Genomic DNA, 22332 nt, shown 5'->3' with positions numbered 1-22332 from the left:
TGAAGCATTTCCTCACCCTTTCCCCAGTAAATTAATGTCCTACTCCAAATGAATGCATTAATCCTTTATCTCCATCTTTCCCATCTCTGCTTTTTTTGTCTCGTGGAAGGCCAGAACTTTCTCGTCCTTCTCAATGTGAAAGTGATGTTTTAGACTTGGAACCATTTGGATAAATAATTGGGATTGTTCATAGTTTATGTCACCATGACTTCACTGCAGCTCTGTGATGAAGGGCAAAAGAACTTGGCTGGGGCAGGGGGGATGCCCTGGCCTTGGGGCACAGCACAGGCTGGGGTTGAGCAAATCTTCTCCCTCTTATGCACATGAATTCAGTTTTGGGTGTGCATGATTCACCTTCCTGCTGTGTGTGAGTTAAAAGCAAAAATTTTTGTCTTTAAAATGATCCTTGAGCTCTGGTAAATGGAGGTGCCAGGGAAGCTCTGTGTGAGCAGAAGGATGATTTAGCATCTGTTCTCCTTGTTAGAAAGTGCCCCGTTGTACTCTTGGTGCCAAGGAGGATTTGGCAGGGGGAAAAGGTTTGACTCACCCAGGTGCCATCCCCATCAGCACGGAGCATTTAAAAACCTGCCATCCTCCCTCTCCGTCTCCAAATCACAGCACTGAGTGAAACACAGTGATACGAAAGATTAGTCTTCATTCGGCAAAGTGATTGCCAAATTAAACGATGCCAGATGGAAAAACTAAAGGCCACGGTGTCAGGGCTCTGTCCGCAGCCCTGGGCTTTAGGAAGAGGTAAATACACAGCCTTCAGCTGGTGCTGCAGGAGGTGCGTGTCCGGTGCCGAATCGATACCTGCTATCGAAGGGAGCAGCGCGCAGCGTTAGGGCAAACCCGGCGTTATTAGAAAATGATACATTGCACATTAGGATGGATAATTCACGTCGCCTTCATCGCCTCGGCCCGTCGCGAAAATCCATAAATCATTTTCTCGTTCATGTATCGCCTAAGTGCAATTTGTCACTCGGCATTAGCGGGAGGGCGCCGCGCATCCCCGCCGCTTCCCAAAATGGAGACCCGGCTGCGCTTGGAACCGCGGGGGCACATCGGATCCCGGGGATGCGGGAGGGCGGGAGGCGGCTCTCCCCCGCCTATACACGTGTGTGGATATAAATATGTGTGTGCTCCCCGGTGGCTGCTGCTGCTGCTGCCCCCCGCATCTCCGCGGGAGCCTCGCGTGGGTGTCGCGTCTCGGGAGCGCCCCGAGCCCGGGAATGTGTTTCCCCATCCCAGTCCTCCCTCCGGGCTTCCTCCGGCACCGACACAGACACAGACACGGGCACGGACACGGACATGGACACGGGCACAGACACGGGCGGGCTCGGTCTCCCGGGTTTCGCCCGCGTTCCTCGAAGGCAGCAGAGGTAGCCGCTCCGGCGGCGGGGAGAGAAGGGCTAGCACTGCCCCGCGTTCAGGGCATTCTCCATGGGCACCCACGGGTCGTTCCCCCAGGCAGGCAGGCAGGAGAGGCGCGATCCCCGCGGGCCGCGCCCGGGCATGTGAGCGGGCAGGTGAGCGGCGGCGCTTCTGCACAGCGAGCTCTCCGTCCGCATCCCACGGGCAGCGCCAGCAGCCGGGCCATTCTGAAAAAAATTTTTCAATTTGTCTGCAAAGCACCCACCGGAATCACCCCGCCACAGAGCCCGGGGGTGGGTAGGGAGCAATGCAGAAGGGGAGAACAGGATGGAGTTTGGGGGGGAATGGGCATCTCCCTGCCTGCCGCGCCGAGGCAGCGACGCTTGCCGCGGCCTCACAGGCGGCCGGGGGAGCGCGGGGCCGGGCGGAGAGCGGCGGCAGGGCCGGGGCCGGGTCCCGGAGCGGAGAGGAGCGGAGCGGGGCGCGCTGAGTGCCCCGCGGGGCGGCGGCGGCGCTGGCGGGCGCAGTGCAGCGCTGGCGGCGCTGGGGGGCGCCCGCCGCCCGCCACAGCAGCCGCGCCGCCGGGGGAGGGGCGGGGCGGGGGCGCGCCCGCGGCTCCGGGCGCTGGAGCCCGCTCTGGACATCGCTGAATTGCTGGGAATTGCACGGGAACTTCAAGGCCGGCTGGTTCCAGCCCCTCCTGCCACGGGCAGGGATGTCCTGCACCAAACCGGGTTGCTGCCAGCCCCGTCCAGCCTGGTCTTGAATACTTCCTAGGATGGGGCATCCTCAGCTTCTCGGGGAGAACTGTGCCGGAGCCTCTCCATCCTAATGTGGATTCCTGCGTTCCCGCAGGAAAAACGCGCCTGTACTTCATTGGGATGCGCGGACGGAGCCGCTGCTGTGTGATGGATTAGTGATGGGGTTAGAGCAGGAGGTGCACGTCCCTGCTCTGTGCTGCTGTTCAAATAAAATAACATTTGGTGGGGGGAAACCCTCCACCAGAATTATAAGTATTGCATTCTTTTAAGTTATTCATTCGGTAGCCTTAGGGACGTGGATCTCTCAGCCGGTACCGTAGCGTTTCCCTTGGATTCCTCTGGTTATCCCTGAGGTAATATCCCACTCCAGGGATATCCGCCCCACCACCCTGAGCACCCAATGATGACAGGCAGTATTCCTCCTTTTTCTCACGGTCTCCTGTTGCACCAGCGGAAATTCCAAAATGGAAATAGGAAAACACCGGCGCAGGCTCGCCGTGCTTTAAATTGGCCGGAGCTGCAAACCCCGCACGGGTAAATAAATGACGGAAAGTTGCGCTCTCTCCACTGTGGAACACACCGAGGGGCGGGGAAGGGGAATGGAACAACAACAACCACCCCCGCAAGTTTCCCTTTGTTTACGCTTTTTTTTTTTTCCAAAAAAGCTCCACTGGAAAGGAAAGTTGGTGGCGGCTGGGTGGAAAATCCCTCTCCAAGGAGCAGGGCTTGTTGACGTTTACCCGGGTGCGTGTGTGTGTGTGCCAGGGACGAGCGGCGATCCAGCGGCCGCGGCGGGGGAACCATCACCCGGGGAGGGGAGAGAGGCAGGGGAGGAGGCAGGGAAAGGGGGAAGGAAGCGGGGATGGAGGAAAGGAGGGAAGGAAGGAGGGAGGCAAGCGGGCAGGGAAGGAGGGAAGCGGGCACGGAGCTCTGAGGGGCTGAGGCGCTGAGGCGGCCGGCGCGCGCTCTGCCCGCCCAGCCCGCGCGCGGCTCGGCCCCGCCCCTCCGTGACGCAGCGCCCCCGACGCGCGACGCGGCCAATGGGACACCGCCCCCGGGGGCGGTGCTGGGCGCCGATTGGTTGGCAGGAGCCGAGCGCTGCGCAAAAACAGCGGAGCGGAGCGCTGCCCGCTCAGAAACTGCTGGCGGAGATCGCGGCAGCCGCGCCGGGAGCGGAGCCGGGACGGGAGCGCAGCGGCGGCGGCACCGCACACACAGACACAGGGGCTAGGCGAGAAAGCAGCAAGAGAGAGGAAAAAAAATAATAATCCCCACCGCGATCGGCACCGCCGTAAAAGCAGAGCGATGATGATCGTACTCGTAGCAATAACAGAAGAAAAGACCTTTGACAGAGAAGAGAGAAATCTAAAATCTTTAAATTAAAAAAAAAAAAAAGAAAAAAAAAGGAAATACCAGGGACATCGGGGAATGAAAGTTTTGGGTAGCTAAGCTGCTCTCTGCCTTTTTTTTTTCTTTTTTTATATGTATATGAAATCCTTTTGCGGGTAATTTTTTTTTTTTTTAATTTCGCGGTTTTCTGCCTTTTCCTTGCATCCAAAGAGGGCATGCCCACCGGCTGTTCCAGCAGCATCTACCCTCCAACTCCCACCAGGAAGACAAACCGAGGACAATCTTGAAATACAAAAATTTCCTCCTTGGAATTTGCTGCTGCTACTGCTGCTGTCTCCGCCGCCACTGCTGCTGCCGCGGTGCAGTGCCAAGACTCTCGGAATAAATAAAAGAGGGCTACAGTGTGTGTCTCTAGCTACAGCCGGCTAATAGCTATTTTAGTTGGCCGGCACATCTCGAAGATCACAGATGAAGCGGGGACGCCTGCCTTCTTCGTTGGCTCAGCGTGTGAAACAATAATCCCCGTAACAAAAAGGAGGGAGATGGGGGAGAAAAAAAATCCTAACATGAATCAGAAGAAATAGTATCTAGCACCCCCCAGCCCCCCCAAACCAACCTCTCCCCCTCCCCTTCCCCCGATCCCACTCTCTCTCTCTCTCTGCACACGCTTGCAGGCGCGGGCACGCGCGCGCACGCACAGACACACAGACGCGCGCACCCAGACACACAGACACGCACACACACTGTACTGTGTATTTTCGGAGGAGGAGGTGGCTTTTGGAAGAGGAGGCAGCGGTGGTGTCGGGGAGGGGGGAATCTCTTTCCCCGTCTGGAGATGGTTGTGCTATTCCTCTTTGCCTCGCTCTGGATGCTGGAGGGGGCTTTTTGCCAGCTCCATTACACGGTGCAGGAAGAGCAGGAGCATGGCACGTTCGTGGGGAATATCGCCGAGGACCTGGGCTTGGACATTACAAAACTTTCGGCTCGGCGCTTCCAGACGGCGCCCAACTCCCGCAGCCCTTACCTGGAGCTTAACCTAGAGACCGGCGTGCTCTACGTGAACGAGAAAATTGACCGCGAGCAGATCTGCAAGCAGAGCCCCTCCTGCCTGCTGCACCTGGAGGTCTTCCTGGAGAACCCCCTGGAGCTGTTCCGCGTGGAGATCGAGGTGCTGGACATCAACGACAACCCGCCCTCCTTCCCGGAGCCCGACCTGACCGTGGAGATCTCGGAGAGCGCCACGCCGGGCACCCGCTTCCCGCTGGAGAGCGCCTTCGACCCCGACGTGGGCACCAACTCACTGCGCACCTACGAGATCACCCCCAACAGCTACTTCTCCCTCGACGTGCAGACCCAGGGCGACGGGAACCGCTTCGCCGAGCTGGTGCTGGACCAGCCGCTGGACCGGGAGCAGCAGGCGGTGCACCGCTACGTGCTGACGGCGGTGGACGGCGGGCAGCCCCAGCAGCGCACCGGCACCGCCCTGCTCACCGTCAGGGTGCTGGACTCCAACGACAACGTGCCCGCCTTCGAGCAGCCCGTGTACACCGTGTCGCTGCCCGAGAACTCGCCGCCGGGCACGCTGGTGCTGCAGCTGAACGCCACGGACCCCGACGAGGGGCAGAACGGCGAGATCATCTACTCCTTCAGCAGCCACATCTCGGCCCGCGCCCGGGAGCTCTTCGGCATCGCGCCGCGCACCGGGCGCCTGGAGGTGAGCGGCGAGCTGGACTACGAGGAGAGCAGCGTGTACCAGGTGTACGTGCAAGCCAAGGACCTGGGGCCCAACGCCGTGCCCGCGCACTGCAAGGTGCTGGTGCGGGTGCTGGACGCCAACGACAACGCGCCCGAGATCAGCTTCTCCACCGTCAAGGAGGCGGTGAGCGAGGCGGCGGCGCCGGGCACCGTGGTGGCCCTGTTCAGCGTGTCGGACCGCGACTCGGAGGAGAACGGGCAGGTGCAGTGCGAGCTGCTGCAGGGCGACGCGCCCTTCCGCCTCAAGAGCTCCTTCAAGAACTACTACACCATCGTCACCGAGGGGCCGCTGGACCGCGAGCAGCCGGGCGGCGACGCCTACACGCTGACCGTGGTGGCCCGGGACCGCGGCGAGCCGCCGCTCAGCACCAGCAAGTCCATCCAGGTGCGGGTGAGCGACGTGAACGACAACGCGCCGCGCTTCAGCCAGCCCGTGTACCAGGTGTACGTGAGCGAGAACAACGTGCCCGGCGCCTACATCTACGCCGTGAGCGCCACCGACCGCGACCAGGGCGCCAACGCCCGCCTCGCCTACTCCATCCTGGAGAGCCAGATCCAGGGCATGTCCGTCTTCACCTACGTCTCCATCAACTCCGAGAACGGCTTCCTCTACGCCCTGCGCTCCTTCGACTACGAGCAGCTCAAAGAGTTCAGCTTCCAGGTGGAGGCCCGCGACGCGGGCGAGGAGCCGCAGCCGCTGGCCGGCAACGCCACCGTGCACATCATCGTGGTGGACCAGAACGACAACGCGCCCGCCATCGTCAGCCCCGTGCCCGGCCGCAACGGGACCCCGGCGCGGGAGGCGCTGCCCCGCGGCGCCGAGCCGGGATACCTGGTCAGCCGGGTGGCGGCCGTGGACGCCGACGACGGCGAGAACGCCCGCCTGACCTACAGCATCGCGCGGGGCAACGAGGCTGGGCTCTTCCGCATGGACTGGCGCTCCGGGGAGCTGCGCACGGCGCGCAGGGTGCCGGCCAAGCGCGACCCGCAGCGCCCCTACGAGCTGGTGATCGAGGTGCGCGACCACGGGCAGCCGCCGCTCTCCTCCACGGCCGCCGTGCAGGTGGTGCTGGTGGACGGCGCGGGGGAGCGCTCCGGGGGCGGCGGCGGCGCGGCCGCGGGCACCGGCGCGGGGGGAGGCTCCGGGGGCTCCGGCGAGCATCGCCCCAGCCGCTCCGGCGGGGATAACTCGCTGGACCTCACGCTCATCCTCATCATCGCCCTGGGCTCCGTCTCCTTCATCTTCCTGCTGGCCATGATCGTGCTGGCGGTGCGCTGCCAGAAGGAGAAGAAGCTCAACATCTACACCTGCCTGGCCAGCGACTGCTGCCTGGGCTGCTGCTGCTGCTGCCCCTGCTGCAGCCGGCAGGCGCGGGCCCGCAAGAAGAAGCTCAGCAAGTCGGACATCATGCTGGTGCAGAGCTCCAACGTGCCCAGCAACCCCGCGCAGGTGCCGGTGGAGGAGTCGGGCAGCTTCGGCTCGCACCACCACAACCAGAACTACTGCTACCAAGTCTGCCTCACCCCCGAATCCGCTAAGACCGACCTGATGTTCCTCAAACCCTGCAGCCCCTCTCGCAGCACCGACGCCGAGCACAACCCCTGCGGGGCCATCGTCACCGGCTACGCCGACCAGCAGCCCGACATCATCTCCAACGGGAGCATTTTGTCCAGCGAGGTAAGCACCGGCACCCCCCGGCATCCCGCACCCCCCCCAGCCCGCGCAGACTTCATCCCCGAGCATCCTTCCCCAAGCTCCCGCTCCTCCTCCTCTCCCGTCGCGAAAGGCGTTTTGCATTCCCAATCCTGCTCGTTTCTCCTTTAATCCGTCCGCTGTCTCTCCCCGCTTTGCCCTCATCTTCGGAGGGTTTTAGCGACAGGCGGGGGTCTCAGAGGCGATTGTGGGGTAGAAACACACACACAACACGCGCACACCGCTGGCTCCCTCCCGCTCGGGCTGAGCAGCTGTTGCAGCCAAGCGTGTCCTCCCCGAGTCCCCCTCGCACCCCCTCGGGTGCCTCTGAAGGAATCTGGGCAGCACCGGGATGCAGAGATGCCCCCGAGGCTGCGGGAGCTGTGAGTGGATTGCCGGTGGGCTGGGAGATGAAGGGGAGGGGGGGGTTACAGCTCTTTGCAGCATCTCTCCGCTTGACAAGGCTGGAGTGACGTGGGGTGTAAGCACAGGATGCTCCGAAGGAAGGCTTTAAAGCCGTGTGGTTTTCAGTCCTGAAATCTTTTCATGTGCGAGTAAAGCTTTGGGGGAAACCCCCTTTGGGACTGTGACAATCGCTGTAGTTAGCAGGAGCTTTAATTAATTTGTGAATTAGGGGTTTTGACTTTTCTTGGCTCTGTCTGCACAGCTCTTTATAACCCCAAAGTTTGCAAAGAGCAGCAAGAAAGAGTTTCTGTAAAATTGTGTGCTGAGACTTAACGTCCCTTGCAGTCTTGTGTTGCCTGGTGTGAAGAGTATTTTTACTAAAGCATTTACCATGCCATATCACTCCCCCATTAATCATTTTGTGCTGGGTTTGCTCATATATTGTCAGCACCTCTCTGCCTGTGCACTAGTGAAAACCTCACCTTCTCTCGCACCCTGAAACCTGAGTGCTGTCCAGTCTCACCAAGGTGGTTTGAATGGTGTATTCTAAGGCATTTAAGTTCTGCGGTGAAATTTCTAATATTGGTTTGTAGTACTGCCCTTGCTTCAAAATGTCTACTAAACTCTTGACTTTTGCTGCCTTTTTAATGACTTGAGGGTATCTCAAAGTATGTTTTTTTTTCCTTATGGTGCAATACCAGTGCCATCTAAGCAGTCCACAACTCTAGAAATAGTTATGCTAATTTTTTGTGGGAGTCCTTGTGATGCTCAACAGTGTGCACTGTGAGAAAACGTCAGAGTCTTGTCTCAAAGAACTCCAGAAAAAATCCCCTTGTGCCTTCCCATCTGTGTGACTAAGAGCTGATTCTTTCCCCCCTTACATTCTAGAAACAGATTTTGCAGGCCTGCTTGCAGCTAAGCATTGCCATTTATAGTGAATATCTAGTGAGCTTGTATATTTCCTGCTGCTGGTTACAGAAATATCAAGAATTAAAATGTCTCCCAATAATTTGTTTTCTCCTAGACCAAGCATCAGCGTGCCGAGCTCAGTTATCTAGTTGACAGACCCCGACGAGTAAACAGGTAGGAGCTCTGCAGCCTTGCTTTCCTCATGCATGCTTTAGCAGGTCTGAGTGCTGTGCAGAAATGTATTTACTACAGGTGTAACTGGGTAGTAAAGCACTGGGAAGTCGAATGGATGTAGATGCACCAAATAAAGTTCGAATTAGGGCTTTTCTAAACTGGTTTCCAAACTGACTGAGAAGAGAACAAAATCTCGGTTTGTACGAGTGTAAAACGTGCTTCAAATACTTAATAACGTGCTTCTGTAGGGTCTCCCAGCAAACATTGTCTCACTGAGCTAAAGTTCATCTAACCAGCTTAAGGAAATGCTACCAAATTACTTTTACAGACCTCAGCAGGGGCAATAACCCTTGCTGGCCCTTGCAAGGTCTGAAAATTGCTAGTTTTGCTCGGGGTGGGCAGGGCACCTCGGTGGAATTCCTGCGGAAGGGATGAGGGGGATGGAATGCAGCGCCGTGTTTGGCCATGTGATGGCGGAAGAATGTTTTACGAGCTCCTCTTTTCGCGTTCATCCTAATGCAAAGATGTTTCTGTGTCTAGCTCTGCATTCCAGGAAGCAGACATAGTGAGCTCTAAGGACAGTGGTCATGGAGACAGTGAGCAAGGAGACAGTGATCATGATGCCACTAATCGAGGTCAATCCTCTGGTAAGTCTGATAAGAGAATGGGAATATTGGATCTTTAAGTAGGGAGACTAGAAGGAGCAGTTACTTATAGGAATATGATACAAGAGAGGCATAAATCTTGTATTATATTTATATAATACAAGGTGAGCATATTTATCTTTTGGTAGGCTGAGTTTACATCAGCTTGCTGCTACAGCTTGAAGGCAGTTTTGAACCTCTTTTGGTCACAGGGCAGAATTTATTTTATTCATGTGGTTAGAGATGGGAATTGGTGTGTTATAGTGCATCATTCACTGTAGCATGGCTTCCTGCACATTAAAACAAAGTTACTGGTACATTTGATAGTACACTTTCTCCTATGGCAGATTTAGAGAATGTCAAAGCATTAAGCAGTTCTGTTTAGTAGGCACTTCAGCTGGCACAGCAGTGAGAAGTGAAGGAGGAGTTCCCAAGGGAAAGAATGAACCCAGTGATTGAATGACAGCCAGACTGTGAGGGTTTCTTTTCCAGGGGATCAGTGGAGACACATTGGGTGCTCTGAATGTGTAATACCTTTGAATTTTGGAGGATTGTCTGTTAATTCAAATTGAGGCACCATATAGTGCAAGTAGTCTCCATGTTAATAAGATATTAAATACAATTTTCCTGACAGAGGAAAGAAAGGCTTTACAAGCCTATGAATCACTTAGGAAATACACACATTGCAGTGTTATGCCCATATGTAGGGCTTGCTGTCTCAGTTCCCATACTGTCAGTTTGCCTCTGAAAGGAACATTTGTTCAGAGCCTGTGCATTAGAATTCACACTCACCCTCTCACTGCATTTTAGCTACAAATGCTGGGCTTTCTTTCCTACCACAGCCTCCCCAGGTCTGGTACATCTTTGTGCAGCACAGTGCTGCCTTTCCCCTTGTTTGCTTTGTGCTCTGTCACGTATAAGGATTTGCTACAACAAATACATACAAAACACTGTCAAGTCTGCTTTTTTTTTATTCCCCCCACCCCTGCAGCAGGGCAGGGGACCCAGTGCTGTCACAGCAGCGCTGCCTCACCCTCCTGCTCTGTTAATGTCCCCTATTTTCCTGCTGCTGCAGTCGCTGTGCCCTTAAGGATGGGAAACCCAGGCACCAGGGGAAGAGGAGGCTGCCACAGGGCCTCTTTCTATTGCTGCAAGTCATTAATATGCAGACCTAATGAGACTTGAGAAGAGCCAAGAGTCTCTCTGGAGCTCCCTGCTCCTTGCAGGGCTTCATGCTAAGTGAACAGAGTGTCTATTTTGTGTCTGGGAACCTGACAACAAACCAGGTCTTGCCAGAAGTTTACATCTGAACACAGAGCCTCTTTCATTTTTGGCCTATATATGGCGTATGATTTATTATTGTTTGAAAAAGCCATGTATTTAGCCTCCCCCCAGCCTTTCTTTTGCACTGTTTCTGATGCAGCAATCAGGGCTACTGAGTTATAAAAAGCTCTCTCTCCTTCTGCCCTCCCTGCATTCCTTTTTTTTTATTTTTTTCCTCCTCTTTTACGCATTTTACTGCAGCAGTCATCTCCATGAACATTTCAATCAGCTTAGTCCCTCAACATAATGAACCATAATAACCAAACAGGAGAGAAAAGAACAAACATCTGCAGAAGGGGCTGGCTTTGACTGATGGTGGGAATATAATCACATAGTTGCACATCAACTGAAAGCTATTTTCTTTTAGATGCATTCTGTGCTGGTATTGTTGTGCCTCTGTTCTTTATGCTTTCCCTCCATTTTAAAAATACTTGTCATGTTTGACATTGATTCTTGGTGGGGTAAATTCTTCTTTACTTGCATTTTATCAAATAATGGAGAAAAACTGTTCTGTACTTTTAAATAATTTCAAAGCATCTAAGAATCTGATGTGATCTGTGAACTTCTGTATCTTCAGTGGTGATCACATAGTCAGTAATGAAAGCTGACAATTAGGCTTGGTCTACTCACAATTAGTAGTTTGAACTGAAAACTCAGAATACACCAATTTCATATATTGCTACTGATATTTGAGAATAATTTGCATGCACCATTTTTTAATGCTAGTCCCAGATAAATATTTCAATACAGATCTCTGTAGAAACTGCTTTAATCATCTTCACACGTATTATCTACTTTTCCTGTAAGTTTTAGGCTGAATCATGCTGCCTAAATGCAAAGAGTGTGCCCTTTTACCTCAGTGATGACAAGATATTTTGACATAAATCTTCACTCTTGCTACGAGCTTTTGGGGATGAATTTTATGGGGGAAAAAAAGAGCATAAATCTTGTTTGATCTCAAATGGCTACAGGAAGTATAGAGGGAATGCCTTCTCAATTGCATTGGTCATTCTTATGCTCTATAATCAATTATTTCTAAATTACTGAAGGAAAACACATTGATTGATAGCATGGCAGCAGTTTGGGCTGTCTTATTTTTTCCCCAAGATGTTACCTGATACTATGCAGCATCATATTTGTTTTCAAAAGCACCTGAAAATATTGAGTAGGTAATTCACACTGGCAGACACAACTCATTCCCCAGCAGTTTCAGCCAGCAGCAAAACATCATTTTGCTGTTCAGCACAGGACCTCTGTCACTGGTGAGCAGTCCTGGGGCACACAGGTAGCTATTCTGTAGCAGTCCATTGCTATCCAAACTGTGGTGCCATGGTCAGTTATTAATTGGGAAGGAAAACATGTAGGATGAAAACCCATCACGCTGCCACAGCTTTATCTTGTAGAATTTAGTGAAAAATCTGAACTGTGCTGCTCTATGTATCATAAAATGTTTTCTTGGGTTTTGATATTGGATCATAGTTCATCTTTTCACAAAATATGTTTTCTTAAAAGTGATTTAATCATAGTTTAAATGTGCTGAAATGCATGTAAGGGATTCATATTTTTCCCATTAAAGTAACATATAAACGCCTCATAATTATCCACATTCTTACCTGCCTTTACACTGACAAAGTACTAAAGTACTGGCATCTGCTTTTGGCAGGAGGGAGATGCTCAAGATCCAGATTTTTTGTGGATTGAATACTTATTTCATTGACTGGGTTAATAAAATCTGAGCTTTTTGAAAAAAATTACTTCACAAAGGTGAAGAAGTGCTGGAGGATTTTGGCAAGCAGAGGAGAGGTTTCTCAACCTCTAGGTTCTGATGACCCATGCTCTTCTTTGAAAATGTTTGAGAGAAAAAACTGCTACTTGTTTTAGAGCAAACACAACTCACACAACACTTCTACCTCTTACTAACACACTGCATTTCAGCCGTGCTCTGTAAGAGTGATTCTCAAGCACGAGGTTAGTTTATTTCCCATGGTTGATTAATTTCTTGGCCTCCCTTGTGAAACTGCCAGCTTGGGTGCCAATTAATGCTCTGCATGTGTGTACATTTAAATTGTATGATTAGACACCTGTCCTGTAAGATTTGGACTTGTGCCATCAATTTATTTCGTGTGGTTGCTCACTAGCTACTTGGCTTTCCCAAGCAGAGTCCTTCAGAGTGTTTTACCCTTTTTTTTTTCCCATGGAATTGGCACAGTATCTCAGAGGCACTTCAGGGAGGAAAGCCCAAGACGAGGAGCCAAGTAGATGCACTGCCTTGTATATCCTGTAAAATGCATTAAAATAGCCTGCCTTGTGTATCCTATAAAATGTGTTTTTCTGATCTGTTTTTGGACAGTTTACATTGGAGACTGGCTGAAACCTGAAATTAGGCTTTTCCTGTTGGATTTTATGAAGGGAACTGGTAAGGGTTTAATGCAGAGGCACAGGGTGAAACACTGGCTCACACCTTTTCAGTGCAGATCAGCTGAATGCCAAGAGGGTTCATTATGGCAGAAGAGCTGCAATATTTCAGTGTCCATAAGGAGAAGAGTAAGAGAGGTCAGAAGAAAAATTTCAGTGATAAAGGGACAGAGAAAACCAGTATTTCCTCTGAGCCTATGGAGACTGACAGCTAAATCCCGTTGTGAAGATCACTTGGGCAAAAAGTCTATCTCAGATAAAGTGAGAGTGTACATGAAAATGGCTTTAAAAAGTGCTTTGACTGAAGCTAAGTGCTACTTCTATTTTTTTATTTTTTGGGGGGTTTTTTTCCCCTCTTCTTCCTTGGCCTGCATGCTTCATAATGTTGACATCTCAGTGGTCCAGATAGGCCTTTGAAGCTGAGATTTAGAAGAGCTGAATATTCAAGATATTTGAGTCTTTATTCATGTTCTGATGCAGATGAAGTCAGTTATATCCAAGGCAGCACACCAATTACTTAGCAAGAATAAGTGATAATAACTTTGTTTCTTAAAGTCCGATTCTAAAGTAGATGACTACCGAGTAGGTTAACATCCTTATCCTTATTTACCGATACAAAACACGAATCATGGGAAATGAGATACTTACTCATTGATAACCTGACCAAATGGATAGTTGTTCTGGGAATGGGAGCTCTGAGAAGTTCTGGTTCCCTACATCACACCTATCTCACATTTAACTAGCACAGGAGAAACAGAAATGTCATTTCTTTCCAAGTAAAAGGCAAGGTTCTGAAAAAAGACTTGCACACATTGGGAAGAAAACCCTCTCAATAATTGTATTGCAACAAATACTTTATCAGCATTTAATTTGTATTTTTTATTTTTGTTACGTCTTTTACTGAGTAATGCACATGAAAGTGTTCACTTGTTGGTCTTGGTGTATGGTTCTTCTCCCTTGGTTAATTTGAGAAAGGACACATTATTTAAAAATTAATTTAGGCCTAATTTTTTGCCTTGACAAAACAGTCTTTCAAACCAATTAAAACTCACAGAGAAATTTTGATTTTTCTTCTTTTGAAATATGAAAAGGAAGCAAATTGGGAATGCGCTTCCAGAATGCAGTGCTGCCTAGTATGTGGTTCAAAGCACCTGAGTTCAGGTACCTCAGACATCAAACCTAAATAACACCTTTCCTAGTTTTTGGCAGCTTTTGAGGGAGGGACAGGGGTTTGTTTTCCTTTAAAATCTGCAAATTCAGGGTTGTGGGAGAGTTCATATTGTCCACTGGCCCCGCTGGTAATAAAATAGGAGTGAGCTGGTGGCCTTTGCCATGAGTTGTTCTGTGCATGCTGCATTTGGAATAGTGCAGTGCTGATCCCTGTCAGAATTTCTGTGCACTGTCCTGTCTGTTTGTATCCACAAAGGACATTTGAAATTCCTCATTCGGAGTCACCTTTAAAATCTCAGTTTGTCTGTGTGTGCGAGGTTGAACAGCATAAGTAAGGGAAAAATCAAAATACAAAGGGTTTTTCTTTAATGTGGATGTGTAATTATGATGGCTAGTTTAGTACAGAAGGATCATATAGGATCATATATATATATATATATACACACATAAAACCAGATTTATGAGGGAGAGGAGATGGAGGTGTTAAACTACTGCACATTTTGTTATAAATCAAGAGCATGATTCCTGGGCTATGAAGGAGTTCTCTGCTGAGTGTCTCACTTCTTCACCATGCCATGTCCTTCCTTCTTGGAAAGCCACAAATAGCCCTTGCTTTTCCCCAACCGTGTGTTAAATGTTTTTCAATTAGAGCCAGAAAATTCTATACCATGACCCACAGGAAAAAGGTGGGGAAGAATAGCCAGCATTCATACCACAGGCAGTGTAAATTGCATGACTGCCCAGGGATTTTGGAAATAAGCTGCTAATTTGAATTTCTTTTCTGTCAAAATGCTGAACCCGAGGGCTTGGTTCTGCACCTGTTAAACTCTTAGGGGCTGTTGTGACTGCTTCAGGCTGGAACAATTCCTAACCCTTGCCTCTCTGAACATTTTGTTCCCATTCTAAACAAGCATTTACATTTAGCTATGTGCTCCAGCAGGGTATATTTAAATTCCAATGTATATAATTTGGGTTTTTTTTTTCTTTTTACAAGTTCTCCTCTCAAAGAGAGAAAAAGTTTTCAGTACAAGCTCACATTTTATATCCCCTGCATTCATTACTTTTTTTATTAAGAATCCTGATTTATAGTGGCTATAACATCTCTTTTATAATAAGCTGTTATATAATACTATTCAGTGCACTGCAGTAGACAAGCAGTATTCAAAAGGGAACAAAAAAAATATTTGTATAGAGATATTTTGCAGTTTAGCACTGATGTGAGAACAAAATAGTAAAATGGAGGGTAATCTTCCAGGTGGAATAAAGATCCATGAAGGGAAGAAAAGGGTATATACCTGAATGTTTATATTTAAAACAATATTTTTTTTAATCTTTCCCTTCCCATAAACTAAAGAATATAATTTAATATTTACCTTTAAGTTTTTCTTTCTCCTCCTGTCTTTCAGGAAATGTTCAATTAATATGGTCACTGATACATTATCAGCAAAATGTAACTGTAATTATTTTCTTATTAAATGTAGGGCTATTTGTTTTTTACATGTAGCTTTGCCAAGAAGTCTGCAAATTGAAATAACTATTTTTTGTTTATTGTCTCTTAAATCTTTGGAAAGGCAAAACATATTTTTCTTCAGATATTTCAATACATAAGATACATGCATGGTTTTATAAACATTGTTAGATACTAATTTCTTTCTGGGAAGCCTGCATCTAAATATTTCTTTTCAGTCTTTGATAGCTACTACCAGTACAAAATTTACATTTGCACTATTTTTCTCTTTGCCTGATGATCTTCATCTGATTCCTTAAGCAGTTCTGCAGTTCACATTTGCATTCTTCAACAGTTCACTGATCAGAAATTTATTTTCAGGCTTTTGCATGCCAATTATCAAGGCAAGCTTCTAATCGAAACTGGACCTGGCGTTGTATATTGCTTAATTTAAAATTAAAAAGTCATTATAAAGTGAGATTAATCTGAGACAAAAACCTTTTATTTCTCATTTCCTCATGTTTTTTTTTTTTTTCTGTCTAAATGATTGCCTTTCTTACTCAAGCACTTGTTGATAGCTCATAATCATTGTTCCTTTCTGAGGAGATTGTTTTTTTTGTAGTAGGAGATGTTACATAAATATTATTAATATAATTCAAATTAGAGTTCAAAACTGTGGTAGAATTCTTAATACTAATCCTCACACTGGAGATCAAGCTAATCCAGTTCTTTACCATGTTCCCTGGTAAATGAGCTACATTACGCGAATCTTATTACAAGAATCAGCTGGGTTGGAAAATCTTTGAAATCATTGAAATCCAACCTGTGCCCTAACACCACCTTGTCAACCAGACCGTGGCACTGAGTGCCACAGCCCTAAAGTTCAAGGCACATCCTTGAGTCTTTCCTTAAGCACCTCCCTGTTCCATTTCTGAGTGGGAATTCCTCCTGATGTCCAACCCAAACCTCCCCTGGCACAGCTTAAGGCTGTGTTCTTTTCTATATTACAGCTGTTCAAATTTTTTTCCTGTTTCTGTTACAAGTAACATTATTTTTTTGTAATTCTAATGAAGTGTTTGTAGGTGCAGTGTTTATAACAGATTTAGTTCAGTTTTGATACACAACTAAGATGCTCAGTTCTCTTTATAAATACAAGAAAAGGAGCTTTTTTTTTTAGTGTGATGTTGAAGATTGTATTGATTTAACCCAAACAGAATCTAAGCACCACACAGTTGCTTGCTCATTCTCCTGGGATGGGAAGGAGAATCAGAAAAAAGTGAAGTTGTGGGCTAAGAATAGCTTAATAATTGAAATATAATAATAACAAAATGGAGAAAGAGAGAGGAATTGAAGGCAGAGAAATGATGGACACTACACTTGCTCACCAGGCACTGATTGATGCTCAGCCCAGCCCTGAGCAGTGGTTGGCCACCTCCCAGATTATATAGTGGGCAGGATGCTCTCTGGTATGGAATAGCCCTTTGCATGGCTGTCCTGGCCATGCTCCCTCTCAGCTTCTTGTGCATTTCCTCACTGGCCAAGCATGGGACACTGAAATGTCACTGGTTTAGTGTAAGCACTACTGAGCAGCTAACAAAAAATTGATGTGTTACCAACATTATTTTCATATTAAATCCAAAACGCAGCACTGTACCAAACCACTAGGGAGAAAATGAACTCTGTCCCACCCAAAAGCAGGACAAACCAACTTGCAGATGCTGGTGTTTATTTTAACTCTGTGCCTGTGATTTCATACGCCATTCCTCTCAAGTATAATCCAATGACTTCGTGACTCTCAGCCAGGAAATATTCCTTTGGAAGGCTGCTCTGAAAGTGGTCAAAAGCAGCATAGCTTGTCATTTGAGATCTTAATAGCATTAAAGGATTTGTAAGCAAACAGTTTGGTGTTGGCATGGATAATTGTTTGCTTATGTAGGGGAAGCATTAACAATTTTTTCAATAGTGTCCACAGCCACATCACACTGGACTGCAGTTGCCTTTGTACTGCTAATTACAGTATTTTATTACAGGGTTCTGTCCCATTTCTTGGTTGACTTGATAATAGCAAGGTCTACTGCAGCAGCAATGAAAACTGTCTCTGAAAAAGTGATGTAATGATTGAATAAGCTCTCCTGATCGCTTGAAAGCTCAGTTCCTACTTTGTAACATCTGCTTTTAATATCAATGGGCTCCATCTGTATACCGATGTACGCACAGATAGTTCTTTTATAGGACTCATTAAGCTTTCATTTCATAACTGAAATCTGTGATTTCTAAATCCAGACTTTCAATTTCTTTGGTCAGAGACACATTTATGTAGCAACAATTCCTGTGTGTTCTTAAGCAGGTATTTTTTAACCAGTGAACCGCAGACAACAACCTACAAGCAGAATCGAACCTTGTATGAATGGGTTCTAAATAGTGGGATTTTATGAGACAGAACCTCTGATGCTGTTCTTCTTGTGGTATTTTTGTGTGTGAGACATTCTGGCATTTAGTTATTCATGTTATAGGGTGTCTTTAACTTCTGAAGACTGGACAGCTAGATTTTTTTTCGTGTTGTTGTTGAGGAGATGAAACTAGCGGAAGAAGTTCTTACGGCATTTCTCTTTCTGCTCCTCTTTCCTTGGCGTAATCTCTCTTATCTGTCAGCAGCTGCTCACGATGCCGAAGCTTATATCTGTAGTCTCTTTTCCTTTCATGCTTGCAGGCATGGATCTCTTCTCCAACTGCACAGAGGAATGTAAAGCACTGGGCCACTCGGATCGGTGCTGGATGCCTTCCTTTGTTCCATCCGATGGACGCCAAGCTGCGGATTACCGCAGCAATCTGCACGTACCTGGCATGGACTCCGTTCCAGACACTGAAGTGTTTGAAACACCAGAAGCCCAGCCCGGGGCAGAAAGGTCCTTCTCCACCTTTGGCAAAGAGAAGGCCCTTCACAACAGTCTGGAGAGGAAGGAGTTCGATGGACTGCTGTCTAATACACGAGCGCCTTACAAACCACCATATTTGAGTAAGTACTGCTCAAAAAGCTCTCTGGAAGAGTTCCCTTTGCAGGAGCAAAAATTAGCTCTTTCTGCTTTTCATGCTAGGAATAATACAGGCACAATCTTAGGAATGGTGGGGGGGGAGATGGCTTCTATTGGGTTCAGGCACCAGTGAAGAAGGCATTGTTCAGGGCTTTTTTTTAAAAAAGACAAAATCTTGCTTGTTTTTAGTGTGACATCATTGTCAGCAACAAAAGTGTCAGCTAATATTAGTGGGGGAGTTATTGTTTGCAGAGTCGCCCTGATGAAGGCAGGAATGATGAATCTGACTCCATGTTCTCAGAAGGCTATTTTATTACTTTATTATACTAAATTATATTAAAGAATAGTATATTAACTATACTAAAGAATACAGAAAGGATACTTACTCAGTGCTAAAAAGATAATAATGAAAACTCGTGACTTTTGCTAGAGTCCCAGCACAGCTTGGCCAATGAGTCAAAAGAACTCACACCAGAATCCAGTAAAACAATCACCTGTGGGTAAACTATCTCCAAACACATTCCACATGAGCAAAACACAGGAGAAGCAAATGAGACAAGGATTGTTTTCCTTTTCTCTGAGTCCTTCCAGCTTCCCAGGAGAAAAATCCTGGGCGAAGGGATTTTTTCAAAAAATGTGAATGCCACAGGGGAGTCGCTCAGTTTTGTTTTCTGCTGTTGGATTATTTCCAAAATTTTCTTCAGTAGATGGTTTAAACATTGGTGTTGCCAGGCTAACGTTTTCTAAGACTAGAGTTAAATTGAGAGAGCTTCTGGGATCTTCTTTCTATAATTGAGAAGTATCTTGTGAATAAACATTATGTATATTATTTTGAAGTAGCTGTTTGCGTAGTTTGGAAGGAATAGCCCTCAGTCTGATCATCTTTCAGCCTACATAGTATTGACTCTTGTCAGTGCTCCTCTGTGCCTTCTTTCTCATTCCAAAATCTTGCCTCTTTCTTCAGTCACCTTTTGACTATGGTTGTGTGGCATTAAAGACTGTGATAGATCTCAGCGACCTTCGTAATTCCTTTTGGAGTCTGAGCCAGCTGTAGAACCCTTGAATAGCACTTTGATCTAATATGTCTTTTTCATTCTATTTGATGCATTCTGTGTTTTATTAGAGACTGTAATTTCCTTGACTTTGAGAATTTATGATGTTTATCTCACCCAAATAAGCCAAAGACATTAACTCTGCAATATTGACCCTGTTTTAAAGCAACAGATCTTTTAGGATAACAGACTTGGGGTAAAAGAGAAAAGAATCTCTCTGAATGGTATTAATTTATTTATTTTCTTGAAGCATTTAGTTGTTCTGAGGGGTGGTGTGCTGGCAGTCCTGAGATGTGAAGATCTTTGGTACAGATCATTCTTAGCACAGTTCTCCCTTCTAAATTGGCTGTCCTGGTATTTTCATTCATTCAGGAGAGGTCTTTTTACCACTCTTCTCTTTAGATTCACTTTACTGACAACTTTAAATTTGGCTATCAGTTCTGATCTGTGAAAGCCCTTCCTAAAAACCTGTCCTGAGACAATCAGCTCATTTTGTGGCTGAATTACTTATTTTGGGCTAAGATGTCACGTGCCAATTATCCAGTCATATTCTAAAGACTGGTGTGAAATTTCAGTACAGCCTAACAAATTTCAGTCTTTGCTGAACTGATCTTTCATGATTTATTTCTACAAAATATTCTTTCAGCACTAAGGCACAATCTAGCAGCACTGATTTTATCACTGTCACCTCAGTTAAAAATCTAATTTTAATGTAACAAGTTTGGTAGCATCTTTAGATGGTTCTGGTGCAGGATGGATGTTGCAGTGATGATTGTTATCTGGTGACACCACAGTGGTAGTTCTGCTCTGATTTGTTCTAGGCCTGGGAGTTTAATTTCAAATAGCAGTGACATAATTCTTGTATTGATAGTTTGGGGATTTTAAATTTTGTTACACTAGCATAAGTAGTTTTGTTGACCAATGTCTTTACATAGAGGCATTGATCTACATCTCGCACTTTCCTGGCACAAGGGTATAAACAATTGGAAGTAAAATATCAGAAGTAACGAATATAAATGAGTCTTATTGGATAATCCACGCTTGAGAATCCAGATTTAGTTTTGCTTTTTTTTCTTGAACCTCAAAACTAAAATTTCTATAAAACAATAGTAATGCTTCTCTGGTTTATTTTCCCTTATTTTGGTGAGGTTTTTTTTTTGTTTGTTTGTTTTGTTTTGTGTTTTTTTTTCTTTTTCTATGTTTTAGATTATACTTTTATAGCAAAGACAAAACAAAACAAAAACCAAGTGAGCACTAGTTGTAGAAATGAGTAAATTATTTATTATTAATAATGTATTAAATGAATAAGGTAAGAAAAGTATCTAAAAGGAAGTTGATTTTTGAAGGAACCTTAGTTGATTCACTGAGTAATTGCACTTAAAAAAAATTAAATTCAACTTCTTAGCACAGAAGACCATGTCAAAATCAGTTTGTCTGCAGAATGACTTTTTAAAAGAAATAATCAAAATGTATGAAACAGAACCTTCATATTAAGCAAAAACACTGTACAAAAAGTTGAAGCATGTTTGAAAATGGCCACATGCAAAATGGGCAGCAAAGAATAAAAGGTGTATTGCAGAATGCAAAAACTATTTGAATTTAAAAGGTGTCTTAAAAAAAAAAAGATTCTAAACAAATGATCAGAAAAAAAGCAGAAATTGTAGCTAGTGACTTTGAGGATAGTAATTAGTGAAAATAAAAGGGACACCTTAGAGCAAAATAGCCAAAGGGATGCAAACAGTATAGATAACTTCAAAATACCAGGTGTAGTAAGATAGGGTAGAATTGGTGAGTCTCTTGAGCTGCAGTTAGTGAGGACAAGGATGTGGCAGAGATTCCAAACTCTTTGTATTTGTATTTACCCAGGGAGGGACAGGGACAGAGAAAGGCAGGCATAGCACCCATCCCAGGTAACCATTTTAAATAAATGTGTGAAAAATGGAGGAGGATGTTGTTGAAAAAAAATGACTAAAACAGATAGAAAAAGAGTCAGTTGATTATGTGTTTTGTTACTTTTCAGCTTCTAACAAGAGCTAGTAACCAAAAAATGTGTTTGTCACTTAAAAATGTGTTAGAAAACATTGTGAATTGGAGACCAATGAGAAGCCTCAACATAGGACATACATTTGTAATTCAGGGGTTTTAGGAACAAGGTAGCTGGCATCTGACCAGGAAAGTGATGCAGGAAGATTGTCAATCTATTAGAATTTTGATAGAGTGAGAATTGATCAATAGAGTGTATTTGAACTGTCAGAAAAAACCCTTTAGCACAGCTTCTGTGTATTAGAGGAAGCTCCTAAAATAATCAAGTGTTGTCATAGGTGAAAGCCTTACTAGACTCTGTGCCTAAGAGGAAAAAAATCATGAGGATAAATGGAACATTTCAGCAAAAGCAGAGTCCCCCCAGGCATTTATACAGAAATCCATGGAGTTAAAAAAAATGAATTATCTAGAAGCAGCACCCATAAATAGGGGGCAGTGTCTGCAGATGTCATTTTCATGGTGCCACAGGAGTGTGTCTGCTCTGGGATTCCTCCAATGTGTGCATTCGGTGCAGAACCTTCAAAAAGATCAAGAAGGTGGTGCATGTTAGCATGAAAAATTTGAATTCATCCTTAGGAATAAATAAAAAAAAAAGACCGTGGAGTAGTTCCCTGAGAAGTTTCCCACAATGCACAAAGCCAGCCAGAAGGAAATAAAACACTAGGTTGTAAAAAGGGGAATTGAATTGAAAACACACTGAAAAAAAAGTGCTACAAAACCCCTACACAGCTCGTGTCACTGTGTTCCTCCAGACAGTCTATTCATTCCATAAAAACACATGGCAC

The 22332-nt window shown here is 46.4% G+C and overlaps 1 protein-coding gene across 3 annotated transcripts in view; it reads left to right on the top strand.

Moving 5' to 3' along the window:
- The first annotated feature begins 3295 nt into the window (after nucleotides 1-3295).
- PCDH10 (protocadherin 10) overlaps nucleotides 3296-22332 on the top strand; it is a 37638-nt gene continuing 18601 nt past the window's right edge. For all 3 annotated transcript variants that reach the window (XM_064711554.1, XM_064711553.1, XM_064711551.1), the window contains exons 1-4: nucleotides 3296-6918; nucleotides 8363-8421; nucleotides 8962-9068; nucleotides 18131-18436. In XM_064711554.1, coding sequence (XP_064567624.1) covers nucleotides 4321-6918; nucleotides 8363-8421; nucleotides 8962-9068; nucleotides 18131-18436 — 3070 coding nt within the window. In that variant the 5' untranslated portion in view covers nucleotides 3296-4320. The remainder of the gene's footprint in view (nucleotides 6919-8362; nucleotides 8422-8961; nucleotides 9069-18130; nucleotides 18437-22332) is intronic.

This window comes from Zonotrichia leucophrys, chromosome 4 (assembly GCF_028769735.1).
Source record: "Zonotrichia leucophrys gambelii isolate GWCS_2022_RI chromosome 4, RI_Zleu_2.0, whole genome shotgun sequence".
NCBI classification, from domain to species: domain Eukaryota; kingdom Metazoa; phylum Chordata; class Aves; order Passeriformes; family Passerellidae; genus Zonotrichia; species Zonotrichia leucophrys.
Note: the sequence above shows the minus strand (reverse complement) of the source record. Positions and strands in the feature narration are given on the sequence as shown.